Here is a 15,221-nt window from a genome sequence, read left to right as displayed (position 1 = left end):
ATGTGATGGCCTTAAATGTTTGACTTTATCTTATTCTCTCGGTTGAGCCTGCAAATGAATGCTGCGTGTATTGCAGTTAATAAATGGGGGTATTAGCTACAGAGATGTGCGTTTGGCTATTTTTTTAGACCAGTTTTGGACAAGTTTTAGACTTTTTAGACAAGTTTCAGCCATTTTAGACAAGTTCAGACATGAATACCGGTATGATCTTTGCACGTACCAGTTTGCAAAAGAATTCTCCCCCTTTGGCGTTTTTGTGGGCTGGAAATGGATTGTTTGGCACTTTGCATCAGTTTTGAACAAGCCGACGACGTTGAAGATGTCATTCAAATGATGAAGCAAACACCAACTAAATACGTGAAAACGTCAGCGTGCCTAACTGCTTCCCTTCCTGGAATTGGTACGCTGGATATCCTCCTTTTCCAGCAGTCACTGCTGCAAGTCGTTTTTCATGAGTCTCTATGTGCTTGCCACGTCTTGCTGATTGGAATTTCGACCATTCCTGAAGGGAAAACTGCTCCAGCTCCTTCATGTTTGATGGTTTGAGTCTGTCAACAGCAACCTTCAAGTCTGCCCACAGATTCTTAGGGGGCATTCACACCAGGATAGTCCGAGAGACTCGGTCCGATTGGGCAGATATCTGAGAGATTTCACACCTTCCTTTGTGTTCAGACCACATTTAGCTGAAGCGACCAAACTGCCTGGACAACATCACAAAGTAAAGACAACTACTACGGGGCGATGCCAACACAAAATAAAACAGTTTAGCAGGTAAAACTTAGAGATTGAATATCATCCAGGTGGATATTTATTTGATTGTTTGTTTTTTTTTGCTGGAAGGTTAGTTTGGAATTAAACCATGTCCCAGGGGACTGAAAATGCAACCATTTTCAAAATAAAATAGTTTGATAAATAGTTTATTTTATTGGTTTTTGAAAGATGTTTGCATTGGATCAATGACTCATTGAACACATGATTAATGTATTGACATAGATATGTTGCTGTATTGTTACAAGCGTACTATTTATTTGTTCATGGCGGTGGGCTTTTTCATACTCTGGAGTCAATACTTTGATATCACCCTGTCAAAATTGGATTTGATATTTGGAGTATTGAGAGACCACTCTCTGACATAAACTATGGCATTTGTTTTCACTTCTGTCAGTTTTAGGGAATAAAACAACATATGAAGCCCAGAAACAGTGTTTTCCTTCTGTATCACACGACTATGGCAGCCTATTAGATGCCACGATGGAACGATGATACTGCTTTTGCTCTGTTTAGGTATCACCCATTCCTATTTTCTCAGTTACGCTGTCACTGTGTATTTATTACTATGTATAACTATTTATACTTGCATATTTTAGCACACTTATTATTCATATGCATGTAGAGATGGATGTGTGTTTATCTTTAGTTGTGTGTAGACTCTGTATAGCTTATAAAACTGTCTGCAGCACCGGGGATTTCTCAGTTGGCGGGTAAATAACGGTACTTATGAGGCGATCACCTGAACCAAATCTTATTTAAAGAGGATGAGTATAAAAACCACTGCTGTTGTCGTCACTTTCCTCTTGCAACTGGAAATACAGCGCTAGTAATACTTCAGAATACATCCATAAATAGAGGTTTGTGTGAGGAAAAGAATATTGTAACACAACTAAGGTGGTGTACTTTACTGAAAATCGTTTTTTTTCAGTCAGTTTTTTAACCCCTTATCTGGTGGATTTGTGACTTTTACATTTTCCTAAAACGTAAACAATATTAACAGACAGATCTCACCACATACATATATATATATATATATATATATATATATATATATATAAATGTATGTATATATACACATATATATACATACATACACACACACACACACATATATATATATATATATATATATATATATATATATATATATATATATATATATATATATATATATATATATATATATATATATATATATATATATATATATATATGTGTTCAGACTGCAGCTCCTTCTGCAGCTCTCCCCCGGTGTGTTTCTGTGTTTGTCCGCTGAGGGCAGCAGACAGGAGCTGCTCCTTGCTGATGCTGAGGAAGCTTCGCCTCCACTTCTGCATCTGAAAGGAGGAGAGAAGCAGCGACTTCCTGTGTGATCTCCGCTGCCTTCAGCCTGGCTGCCTCTCCGACAGCTTTCTGCCTCTGCAGACCGGCCGGAGGGAGCCTGCCGTGGGGGTTACAGGGCTGCGACAGCGGCTGAAACAGCAGCCATAAATGTGGATTGTTTACAGCAGCGGGCCAAGCCTTTCCTTCCTCCCCGCCTCCCTGCGACTCCGACAGGCTGCCACGGCGGAGCAGCGGCGCCGCAGATAGCGTCAGTGGAGCGGGGTTGATGTCCGCGGAGCTCGGCCTGGCCTTCATCATCATCATCACCACCATCTGTGTCTGTTAGGAAGCTGCAGTTTTCTCCACCCAGTCCCCCTTGATCCCGCAGGAGGAGCGGAGACAGGAGAGGCGAAGCGGGGCTTGTGCACGGTGCCGTGGATGTGGAGCCGGAGCGGACCCGGAGATGGCTGTCCTCAAGCTGGTCGACCAGGTAGGACTAGCCGCCGTTAGCTTAGCCTCACGCCGGCTGCTCTGCATCTCTGTCCCCGCTTCAAACATCATTAAAACTCACATCATTTCTGACGCCTCAGCATCTAGTTTCACATGCAAACTGGAAAAGAGAAATAAACACCAACATTTGCATGAAATTACTGAAGAATGAGATTCATTTTGTGTGCAAATGTTCTTTAAAACACTGTAAGAAGGAACTAGTTGACCAACTCTTTTTGTGTAATCTTATCCTGCTATTAGCCAGATTTTATATCCGTAAATGCAAAGTTACTAAGACTATATATACCCTCATACATCAGCTCCATCACAGAAGTAAAACTAGATCTTCTTCCTCCAAGAGTAAAGCCCTGAAAACGATGTCACTTTGCTCTAAATTCAATATTTTCTTATATGATTCCAAATATTTGTAATTTTCCTGTTGTATATACAACCCCTGGCATCAGATAAATGTTTCCTTTATATCTCATAATACTGTTTGTTTGTTATACCACTGCAATGAAGAGAAATATGTTAAAAGAAGAAGCTGACTTCCCGCTTGTTTCCTTCCTCAAGAGAAAGAAACTGCTGCTGTCTGCACACAATGTTGCCCTAACAGCGTTTAAATGGATGGCATTTCTGTATTAAAAATGCACTATTTTATCAGAAGCTAATAAAACCGAACCATAACCATTCTATTTTAAAAATATGCATTTATATTTGTTACAAGACAGAAAATGTACTCAGAAAAACAGAATGACAAACCCCGGCTAGCAGTTAGCCATGGCTGAAACCACGATTGACATAGCATTTGTTATTTTACAGTTTTATTTATTTGTTTTATCCACCAGTAACGTATTTCCTTTAATTTATTTAAAATATATGCAATAAAAATGTTTAAATATGTACTCAGGAAATCAGAATGACAAACCCCTGCTAGCAGTTAACCATGGTTTAAACTACAAGATTGATATAGGATTTGTTATTTTACGGTTTTATTTATTTATTTTTATCCAGCAGTAACGTATTTCATTTAATTTATTAAAAACAAAACAATAAAAATGTTAAATATAAAAATTAAGTGAACCTTCACTCCAAAAGCTAATTAGCATGAAGCTAACTAGCCTTGACTGTCAGATTAGTGCCTTTTACTGATGTGCTTCTCTTTCCATTTGTTATTTCTCAAAACAAATTTGTTTAAATAAGTTTATTTATTTATTTATACATTTAATGTTCTTTTTTATTTGGCGTATTTTAATTTGTTGTTCATATAGTAAGTTCTGCAACAAAATTGCTAATTGTTGCTAAGTTTAAACAGTAAAGTACAATGAACACATTTTTTTGTGCTTTTTTATGTTCATAAGATGCAATAAATGTTTGTTTAATGTTGTTGTGAAAAACTTCTAAAAATGCAGCTGAAAATCCTGCAATGATACGAGGTTTTATTCCAAGGAGAAATCCTCGGCTGACAGCCTTCTTACAAGGTTCGCTTCTGCTCTGGTGCTTTTGATACGATCATGTTATATCTGCTCTTTTTATTCAAACCTCAAATCGAACATCTGCTAAACGGTCAAGCAGGAACCGAAATGATCAGGTCCTCTTGAGCTCCATATTTCCTCATTGATTATTAGTTTAGGGGCCCTGAAATGTCAGAGGGCCTGGGGCATGAAGTCGTTCTGAACAGTTATCATCAAAAAGTCTGTAAAGACACAAAAGTGATGATAAAGATGCAAAAATGATACAAAAAATATTTAAATGATCACAAAGAAACACATTTAGCCTTAAAGTCCTGCGGAGGAAAAGGATTAAATACAGAATGTGTGTGATCTGTGGTGACTGGATGCAGCGTGAAAGTGGACATTTTTACGTTCAACCCCACTCTGCTCAGAAATTGCATCGGCATGATAAAATGAGTTCCTCTCTGCAGGCTTATTTCACTACTTTATGAGTCATTGTGAAGTCACTTGAATTTCCCCTCGGGGATAAATAAAGTATCTGATTTGATTTTGATTTGAATACTTTAGTTCAGGCATGTAAATATCAGAATACATTCATAAGAAGAAGTAAAGCCTTTGGAATAACCTGATATCTGCATAAATCAGTCATAAAATAGGATGGTTAAGCCTAAAAAACCACTGTAACGTAAGACCACACAGAAAATAAACGTTCTTGTTTGTATTTAACACAGTTTAAAGGTGAAAAAATAAAGTCCATGTTTCAGATTTAATAACAAGTTTACTCTCGCTTAGCAGCATGTAGCTGCCGGTCAGACCTGAATGACGCCCAGGAGGGATCTCAGAGTATTTCTGTTTACTTCAGCAATGTTGTTAGGAATTCAGGTGTGAATGGTGCTCTTGGAGTCACACCACAGCTCCTCCGTCGGGTTGCGGTCAGGACTCTTTTATTATCTCGTTGCATCACCAATCCTCCATTCTCTGGTTCCCCTGGTTGGATGATAAGAATCAGTCCAGACCCAACAGCCGCAGGAAAGCAGCCCCAGACCGCCATACTCATCAGCTGGGATCAGGTGTTGATGGTGTGCTATGTGGAAGATGTTTAATTGATGCATCTGGATGAGACGCAATTCGTAAATGTTCAAATTAGACGGATCCAGCAGCTTCTTGTCAACCTATTCATTCTGGTCAGGTGTGTTGGAGCAGGGAGACAACAACAACCTGCAGGATACTGGTCCTTGAGGACCGGAGTTTGACACCTGGGCTTTAGACCAGCGGTTCTCAACCTTTTTGCAACACAGTAAAATATTTTTTTAGCCAAGTACTGCCTAACCAGTGCACGCTTCAACCAGGACTCCATTGTTGGCGTTGTCAAGGCGACAGTGGGGTTCAATTCATGTCGAAATGTGGGATTTTAGGAGGAATGAAATGGTATAAATCTAAATGTAAATTCAGTTTATGAATGTTCACTTACATTTATTGGAATATATTGAATATTTATATGATATTACATTTATATAGTTTCATTTAAGGACTTTTTAAAGAAAACAAAAAAAAAAAAAAAAAAAAAAAAAAAAATTTCACGCACCCCCTGGAAAGCCTTGGCGTACCCCCATTTGAGAAACAGGGGTTTAGGGGGACGAATAATAAACATGTAAGCTAGCAGCTAGCCTTGCACCTACTGTTTCTGAGCGTGCCATTTACTCACTCAGAAAAAGGTCGCCTTACCTTCTCTCCACACATCTTTCGAACTATTCCAACTCTGGTTCCAACCATCCACGCCATATTTTCCAGTAGTGATGGAAAAAATCCTTTTTTTTTTCATTTTGCAAGCACTTTGTAACTTTTATTTTTTATTTTCTGGGCTGCAGACTTCCTCCCTGGTCTCCTCCCATCATGAACTCCATTTGGTTTTAATATTTTAGACTTGTCAGAGATGTTGGCATGTGTCCGAGATTCCTTTAAGTCTCCAGCTGAAACTGTAAGGTTCTTCGTCACTTCAGCATCACTTCTGCACTGTGTTCTTGCATCTGTACAGGATGCAGGTACACAGGTGTTCTTACGTAGTGATTCAGAAGAAAAATCCCCGTAGAAATCATGAGATGGAATGTAATCTGCTTTGATAACTAACTGGATAAAAATAAAAGGTTTGAAATGTTTCTAGTGAAACGTCATGTTGGTCTAAAATTTCGTTCATTAAGATCTTTAAAAGATCTTAAATTGAACTTAGTGAAACCCCATGCAGAGTTTTGTCTACAACTACAGAAACCTCTGATCTGACGGTCATATCAGATCTGTCGTAACGGAAGGAAGGGCTGTTTTTTTTCTTCTTTTTTTCTGTGTACGACTTCCTGTTATTTTCAGACAACATGCTGATGATGGTGATAGTTTCTCAGCACACAGCTCAGGGATTCATCAAGTTTTTATCTTTTCCAACCTGAGACCTGCAGGTTTAATTTAGATGTCTCTCATTTGTCTCTAAACACGTCAGAACTGCTGCTGTTCCCTTTAGTTGTCATGCTGCTCATGCTTTTTGTTGAACTGAAGCGCTTTGCAGGGCCCCTTTCCTCCACACAAGGTACAAAGGAAGTACAGGAAGTTGTTGACTTCTGACTTGTGCCACATCTCAGTTGTGTCTCTTTATTATATGCACTTACGTTTATTCAGCTTTTTAATGGTCCTGATGTTTCTGTATATGCTCAGACCAGTTATGACTTGCACACCCTTTTCTCAGAAGTATCTATACAACCAAACAGCTGCTGATTCTTAGAAAAATTTGAAGCAGGATGTGTCAGCGAGTCAGGTAGAAGCCAATTGCCTCAGGCATGAAGGGAAATGAAGACATGTCTGCAGAGGACAGGCTGTTGGAGACAGCGGTCGGGATATTCTCATGTTGTATGTCTGTTTGGAATGTCATTGTCATCTATTGCAGGTTAGCCTCTGTGTGTATTTGCTGCACGTCTGTGGAATGAAAACAGAGATAATCTGATGCAGGACGTCCATGAAGGATGAGGGAAAGAGAATGAAGACTGCATCATCAAGTCCAAGAGAGTCTGGTTTAACTTTGGCTCTGGTCCTTCATCTGCACAACTGTTGGACTCATTTAGCCTCTTAAAGAATGTATAAAGACATTTTCAGCGCTATCGCTACATTAGCTTGTTCAATATGAGAACCATTATTGATTCACTACAGAAAAGTAATACTAGTAATTTCATTGTCCCAAAAGAGAGCTAACTGAAGCCACTATACGATGTTACCCCTGTTGTTATAATGTTAGCATCCATGCTAGCTAAACAAAATGGCAGTTGCTGCTACATTAGCCTAGAAAACACAATGGTTTTCATAAAAACCCAAATGAGGACGTGATCTATTACATTAGGCTAAACAGGATCATATACACAGCAATGTTCGCCCAAATAATGTGTTGTGTGCATCAGGAAGCTTTGGATTTAAGATAAGGAGATATGCTACATTAGCTTAGACAAAGACATGCTAACACATTAGCTTAATAATACAAGCTCTTTAGCTCTATTTGCCCAAATAGGATTTTTTAAGACTACATTAATCAAGAAAGTAATTTTAGATTGATTATTGTAATCTTATCAGCTGTATCAGAAATGTGTTTGCCCGATTAATCATAACGACACAAGTTGCTAATTAATTATATTGTTCGCCATTATTGATTGACTACAGAAAGGTAATGCGAGTAACTACACTGTCCCAAAACAGAGGACGCTGAAGCCATTAAACAATGTTTGGCCTGTTATTATAATGTTAGCATCCCTGTTAGCTATCCCTACATTAAGCAATGCAGATTTATGACTACATTAGTTTGAATAGTAGGTTAGCCATTATAGGCTCATCAAAGCAATATAATGCTAGTAACTGCATTTTCCCCAAAAGACAAAACCTGAGTAACTACATCCGTATAAACTAGAGATGTCCAAATTGGATATTGGAAAAAAGGCAATTTTAAACATCCCTATTATAAACTTAATAATTTTAGCACCTTTGCTGTTAATAATGGAATGATTTTAGCGACTACATTAGTCTAGAGGAGATCATTTTAGCTGTCAGATTTAGCCAAATAAGTAAATATCTAGCAATTATATTAGACCAAACAGAATATCACTAACAGCAACAGTAGCCCAGTAAAAACACTGGGCATTCTTCACACTTGTGATAATGGAAGAAGCTACATTAGCTTGGACTAGGAAATGCTAACAGCTATGTTAGCCCTTGCAACCTGATGGAAAACATTGTTTTTATTTATATCTACATTGTACAACTAAATAAGGAATAATACAACTCAAACTTCCATATGAGGCTGTGTGCTGCACTAAGATGCATGATTTCAAACAGATTAGTTAGTAAAAAATTTAAATATATATTCAATAATTTAGAAAGTTTCGTAACTCGGAGCAAGATATTTCCCCCCATTTTGTTGCCAACATTAGCTAACATATATTTATTTCTGCTGTTTAAACCAAGTTATTTTAGCAACGGTGAAAAATGTTTTAACTTTCTGAATGAAAAAACAAATCTGTTTTCAGTTTCAACTGTTTCTAATAAAGACTGCTGGGTTGAGCACAGCCAGCATGCTGAAGAACACTTTCTCGTTGTTCTGTTTCCTAATGGGATCTGGGTCACATCAGTTCGGCCTTAAGGCTATTAAGAAATGTGTGTGTGAGAGGGGTGTATGCATGTGAGTGTGTGTGCTGCAACAATGACCTCTTACATTTGAAATGGCCTGCAGGAATGATGTACCAGAAAGACCAGCATAAAGTCAAAGTCAGGATGTCCCTTCCTGTTGAGCTAAACTTTAGCTTTTTGTATTTATTACTGTTTTCTGTTAATAGTGGAGTTACAAAAATGACTGACTCTCACTTTGATCCCACTTCGTACTTCCTGTTTCAGTTCACATGCCCTCAGTTTTTATTTTTTTGTTTTTTTTTGTTAAGTCCTGACCTTGCAGTCACAGACAGCACTGAGACCAAGACTCACGCATAGCGAGTGTTTTTTATTTAAATGCATTCAGAGCACAAAGAAAAAAGACAAAGAGATGGTTAAAATGCCAGTTTCACTTTTCTTCACCTTCACATAAAACCTGCATTTCAGTGTTTGCTTGAATAAATGCCATGAAGAGGGCTGAAAGGACACCATCCCAAACTAAAAAACAAAGTTATCTGCCTGTCTGAGCAGTTTCACTCAAAAGAAGCTTGGTTTCTTCAGTAGTCTTGAACTCTGTGTTTCCCACAACGTGGTCAACATCACGCCATAGTTCTTCGATATTCTTGCATTCTCTAAATAGTCCTGTCTGAGAGATGTCTCTAACTTGCAATTTTGTAGTTTGTCATGCTGAACACCTTCCTCTTCATTTTCATCTTAACTGAATTTGAGCTTGAATGTCAGGCCGGGTTTGTCACATTTTTTCCTGTTTACAGGCAATGCTAACTTTCCTGCTGGTTGTGCATCTTGCAAGGCATCGTCACCCCTTCACCCGCCCCTTTAACAAGCGAGAGGAATTTTAGCAACAGGAATGCAATGCTCTGGTTAGATGAGATTACAAACCTGAACCCATCCTTATTGTGAAGCAAGGTGGTGGCAGTATCATGGTAATGGCCAGAAAGACTAGTTGGAACAAAAGATAGGGATGAATGTGGTGTTACGGCACATTCACATCAGCCTTTTTGGTGTGGATCTAAGTCTGTTTGCTTGGAAAGTCCGCTTTGTTTGAGGCAATGTGAACGTGCAAAACGAACTCTGTTTCGGATCAAAGAAGTGAACTCTGTCTCCCTACAAGTGTAGGCCTCGGTCGTTTCAAGCGGGCCAAATACAGGAACGACTACAAAACAAAGCGCATTGTAGGTTCAGCGCACAGCCTTTTAGGTAAACGCAACCAAAACATGCGTGTGGGATGATAAACGGGTCTGGACGGGACAAATGGCTCAAGGGGAAAATATGGAAGAATTTGGTGGAAGTTTTGACAGAAATCTGATCAGCCAGCAACACCACAATCTGATGCAACTCCTTTTTTTTCATTGCCTCCGGTGCTGAGTGAAGCATGTTTTTTTTAAAAATCTGATTCATTTTAGAAGAAAAGTCCCCAATTGGACCAATTCTGGCAGGCCATCCTAATAGGAAGAGAGACGTCCTTTAGGAAAACCAAATTTGGATAAGGGTTAACCTTTCTGCACCTTTGTTATCAAACTAATAAGACAATTCTTGATGGCTTCAGAAAAAGTATGGCTTTTCTAGAAGAGTTTAGTTTAATAGCAGCCGTAAACCTTTAGGATTATCTGTGGAGAGAAATGGTTATGATAAACAGTCTAAATACTGCAGAGATAGACTGTTTACAGCAGCTTTTTATGGAGCTCTTCATGAGGCTTTGCATTTTTTTTAACTTAAATCTTCTGAACGAGTTAAGGATTTAAATACTATTCAAACAAACTGTACTCTGGTTTGAGTGTTCGTAATGGGATGATATTTTGTTAACAATAGTTGCTTTCGGAGGGACAGGATGGATCTCACGAGGAAGTTTCGCTTAGTTTTTAAAGCAGAAGTGAGACAACCCTTTGCAGTTGGTTCCTCTTAGGTTTCAGAGGAGGGACTGCAACAGGAAGTGAGGCAGAAGCATACAGGAAATGAATGCGCCTCTTGTCTGTAATATCAGACATTGCGTTTTCAATGCAGCCAAACAAACTCTTAACTTTTGTTCATGATTTGTCTCTCTTCTTGGTTTTTATTCATTTTAAAGCAAAGTTGTCACTGTGTTCTCAGTCTTACTTATGGTTACATTTGTTTTTCTTTTTGGGGGACTCAAGGGGCCATAGGATTTCTTGAAAATAGAGCAAAAATTGCACAAAGATTACAGTAATGTGAGAGTAAAAGTGGTACACAGGTGTTTTCAGGCTGGACATTTATCTAATTCAGATAATTGTAGGAACCATGCCAGTTTCTATTGACTTTTAGCAGCAATGCTACAATAATTCAGAGAATGAACTGTTAGTGTTGTGTAGCATATGCCCAAATAATGTGCTAGCTACTTTGTTAGCCTTAACAAGATAATAGCAGCTGCCACCCATTCAGTTAATTTCTAAGATAGTCGTAGCTGATGTGTTAGCTTAAACTAAGGAGCTAGCTATACCAAACATAGTATTGTTAGTGGCTATGCTGTGTTAGTCCAAACATAGTAATGCTTTCAGTTGTACTGTGTTGTTGATGTGGTAGCCTAAACAAGATAATAGTAGTCGCTGTGGTAGTCTAAACTTAGCTAACATTAGAAAATAAGATATTGTTAGCTGCTATTAAAACAGAAACTGCTAACAAGGCTATACAATGTCATGTTAACCTAAAACATTTTCGTAAGCAAGGTAATATTAGCTACTATTGTAGTCTAAACCTAGCAGCCTAATATTTTGACATAAGCAAGATACTGTTAGCTTGTATGTTAGCCTAAACTTTGCAGCTAGCAATACCAGACATGGTAATGTTAGGTGCTTTGTTGTGTTAGCCAAAGTATTGTAATGCCTGCATCTGTATTAGCCTGATCAAAGAAATTATAGCTGCTATGGTAGCCTTAACCTAGCTCTTACAATAGGAATCAAGGTGTTGTTAACTGCCATTTAAGTATAATCAAGATAACGATTTGCAGCTCGGCCTGGAAAACAAGGCAATGTTAGCTTAAAATGTAGGCTAAGGAAGGCAATGTTGGCCTGAAATGTTGGCTAAACAAGGCAATGTTAGCCTAAAATGTGGGCTGAAGGTAAGACAATGTTGGCCTAAAATGTTAGCTAAACAAGGCAATGTTGGCCTAAAATGTAGGCTAAACAAGGCAATGTTAGCCTAAAATGTTGGCTGAAGGACGGTAATGTTAGCTACTATGGTAGCCTTAACTTAGCAGCCTAATGTGCAGACATTAGCAAAGTATTGTTAGCAACAATAGTAGCTTAAATTCAACTGCTAGCAGTATTAGGCATATTTTTGTTAGAAGTTTATTTATAATAACCCGAACAGTAATGCTTGCAGTTGCGTATTGCCTAAATATGTAGGCCTAATTAATGTATTGTTTGTAACTTATTAGCCTACCAAGTTTGAATTGCCTGCAGTTTTTCAGTAAAAAATGAGATACCTGTATTAGCTAACATGTTAGCTTGTTAGCGTTCAGAAAATAGTTTCTTGTGAGGTTGTGGACATTTCATTGTCTGGAGCTGAACATTTTAATCAATTTGAAAGTATTAATTGTAGGACTGTGACGATATGCTTTACTCCCGTTTCGAATCTGAGTTTTTGGATGCCGATTCGATTTAAATTGCGATTCTCAAAATTCTTCAATATTGAGGATTTTTGTAGATTAAAGACAAAAAAAAAAAATTATAAAACTTATTTTTGCTAGTAGTTTTTCTTGATTTCAGTTAGGAGAAAGCAACACAGCAGCCAGACCACCATTCAGCTGCTATAATGTCCAAGAAGACAAGTAAAAAGATCAATAAAACCAATAAAAATGACAAAAAATTTATAGTGGATTAATTTTATGTAATTAAAGAAAAAAAAGATTTTTTTAAACAAAAAAAATCAATTTTAAAATTGTGAAACAAAAAAATCCAGATTTTCAATTTTTCGTTTCGACTTTCCTACCCCTAATTAATTGCAAGATTATCTTTCTAAATAAGGTAGAAGACTGTTTCTCTTATTTAAATTGCTTTGATTTTTTTTTTTTAAATGATAGAGTCATGAAATATTCAACATTACATCTTGCCGCTGTTTTCTATGAGCTTCTGCCGACACATCTCGGTCTTTGGTGGTGTTGTGCCCTGATATCTTTTGTGTGTGCTGGCAGCTGTTATTTACTTCATGTCTTTGATACTGAAAAGAAAAATAAGGGTTTCTAAGATGAGACCAGCACCCTTTTCTCTATGCAGACATTTTATTTTTCTGATCTGTATCTAGCAAGAATTTTCCACAGTAGATTGTCTGTGTTGCACCAGATACAGAAAGTCAGGGGAGTTTTTGAAAGTCCAGCATTTTTGCCCACAGTCTGCTGTTTTTGTAAATGTTAACTCGAAGTCCTGCATACACAGTAGACACTTCTTACCGTGGGAGCGTCCAGGCCCCTGTCTAATCTCCAGGAAATACTCTCACGTTCCTTCATCATGTTGCCCGACGTTAAAAAAAAAAAAAAATAGTTTAAATGGATTACATGTTTGTACTTCAGGTCATGTGACTGTCTTTCTTTTCTTTTTTTTGTCCTCTCCGCCAGCCTCCTCTCATCCAGGCAATCTTCAGCGGAGATCCAGAGGAGATCCGGATGCTAATTTACAAGTCTGAAGACATCAATGCTCTGGTGAGGACTCGCATCCTTTCGGTTTGTCTCCCAAATAAACTTCACAAAGCTAATTTATCGTCAGAAATATTTACACACCCTCCGTGACCCTTCCTGTTTAGATGACTGACTGTGGGCTCCTCATTTTATTTGTGTTTTTTTCATTTTAATTGTCTGTGTTAAATATTTTTCCTGCATGAATTCATGATGAAACCTTTTAAATTATTAAGTTTGTCATAAAACATTGATCATCGAGTGTCTACGCACGTACAGGGAAAGTGCACAGACATGTGTCCAACGATATTTATCGCTACAAACGCAGATATGTGATCACCACGGAAACCAGCTGCTTTAACAGGAGAAAAACAGCAGGACACAACTGTACAGATTAATAAATATATTAGAGTGTAAATCACATGTAATATTTTATGGGGAATGTTTTATCTGATCAACAAGATGTCAGGTGTTGAAACTGAGAAATTTTTACCATTTTATGGAAATCTTGAAGTTTACACACCGTCCAGTACTGTTGGGATTAAGCTTGTTAAAGTATTTTAAGTTCAGAATTTCTTTTCTTTCGTTCTGCTTCGTGTTCATGGCTCAGCCCGCCCTCCTCCCCTTAAAACCTTCATCAGTATCCCTCTTCTCCTCCTCGCTCAGAGCCTGACTTCCTGTTCTTGAGGGAGAGGAGGAGGGCTGCAGGTCAAAAGTCAGCCGTTCAGAGCGTGTGTTTATTTACATGCGTGCTCTTATGGCTGCAGATAAACAGCAGCGGAAGTGGGCCGTCCTCTTCGGCCGACTGAACTCAGAGCAGCTTCATGGACACGTGTCCATCATGGCCTGTTGCGTCCTGCAAACGTTGCTGGATTTAATAATAATAATAAATCTTACTGTATTCATCCCGACTGGGAACTAAAGTCTGCATTTCCAGTAGATTTACTGGAGAGAAGCGGTTTTACGGTGCCGAGGGGGCGGTTGAGAGGTGTTCAGGGACCTGGTTCACCTCCGTGTAACCAGTCTGGGAACTTGAACCCAGGTCCTCCAGACCAGTGGTGTTCTCTTTTAATGTCTCTAGCTCAAAATGACCAGATATAAGAGATTTCATGTATAGTTTTTGCAGATAATTTAGTTTTTGGCACACCTTGCTCCAAAAATATTGGTATTTGTTGATATCGGTGTTGGAAATTAAGAATTCGACCAAATTTGTATATTGACCTCCTAGCATATGTTGGTGTCTGAGACCCATACCCCGCACAACTACTGACTGGTTAACAGTCAGGATAACTGTTATCCTCTAAACCAGTGGTTCTCAGCCAAATTCCCCCCCAAAACCCAAACCAGGTGGGTTCAGGTTCAACATGCTGCCCAGTCTGGTCTGCCGTGGCTCTGGCCAGTGAAATGACCCATAAAGAAGGAAAACTCCCCATTCTTTCTTTATTTTAGTACAAAGAAGTACAAATATATTATTGAGATTTTTATAAAATATTATAAAGCTGAAATTTCAGCAGTATTAAGCCCTGGTTACATATTTACATCATTTATTTAAAAACATATTTAATGTGTAAAAATATCTGATCATATATATTCTGTCTAAAATCATATTATTTTAAAGTTGTTTATGTATTAAAAAAAACAACAAAAAAACCCAGTTTGAGAAGCACAGTTGTACCCTGAGCTACACAAGACATCTCCATAACGTAACTGCATCGCAGTGAGGAACGCGGTGAGGAACGCGGTGAGGAACGCGGTGAGGAACGCGGTGAGGAACGCGGCGCGTCGTGTTGCACTAACAGTAAATGTAAACAAAGCTTTTTTCTGTTTACACTGAGCTCATATCAGTGTTGGAAAGAGCTACAACAAGAGCA

The 15,221-nt window shown here is 38.3% G+C and overlaps 1 protein-coding gene across 2 annotated transcripts in view; it reads left to right on the top strand.

Annotated features, from left to right (window-relative positions):
• Positions 1–2,502: 2,502 nt before the first annotated feature.
• Positions 2,503–15,221, top strand: part of ankrd44 (ankyrin repeat domain 44) — a 42,737-nt gene continuing 30,018 nt past the window's right edge. For both annotated transcript variants that reach the window (XM_079253890.1, XM_079253889.1), the window contains exons 1-2: positions 2,503–2,584; positions 13,294–13,377. In XM_079253890.1, coding sequence (XP_079110016.1) covers positions 2,558–2,584; positions 13,294–13,377 — 111 coding nt within the window. In that variant the 5' untranslated portion in view covers positions 2,503–2,557. The remainder of the gene's footprint in view (positions 2,585–13,293; positions 13,378–15,221) is intronic.

This window comes from Telmatherina bonti (genome assembly GCF_933228915.1).
Source record: "Telmatherina bonti genome assembly, chromosome: 15".
Classification (NCBI taxonomy): Eukaryota; Metazoa; Chordata; class Actinopteri; order Atheriniformes; family Telmatherinidae; genus Telmatherina; species Telmatherina bonti.
The sequence above is the reverse complement of the archived record's forward strand: the minus strand, read 5'-3'. Positions and strand labels throughout refer to the sequence as shown.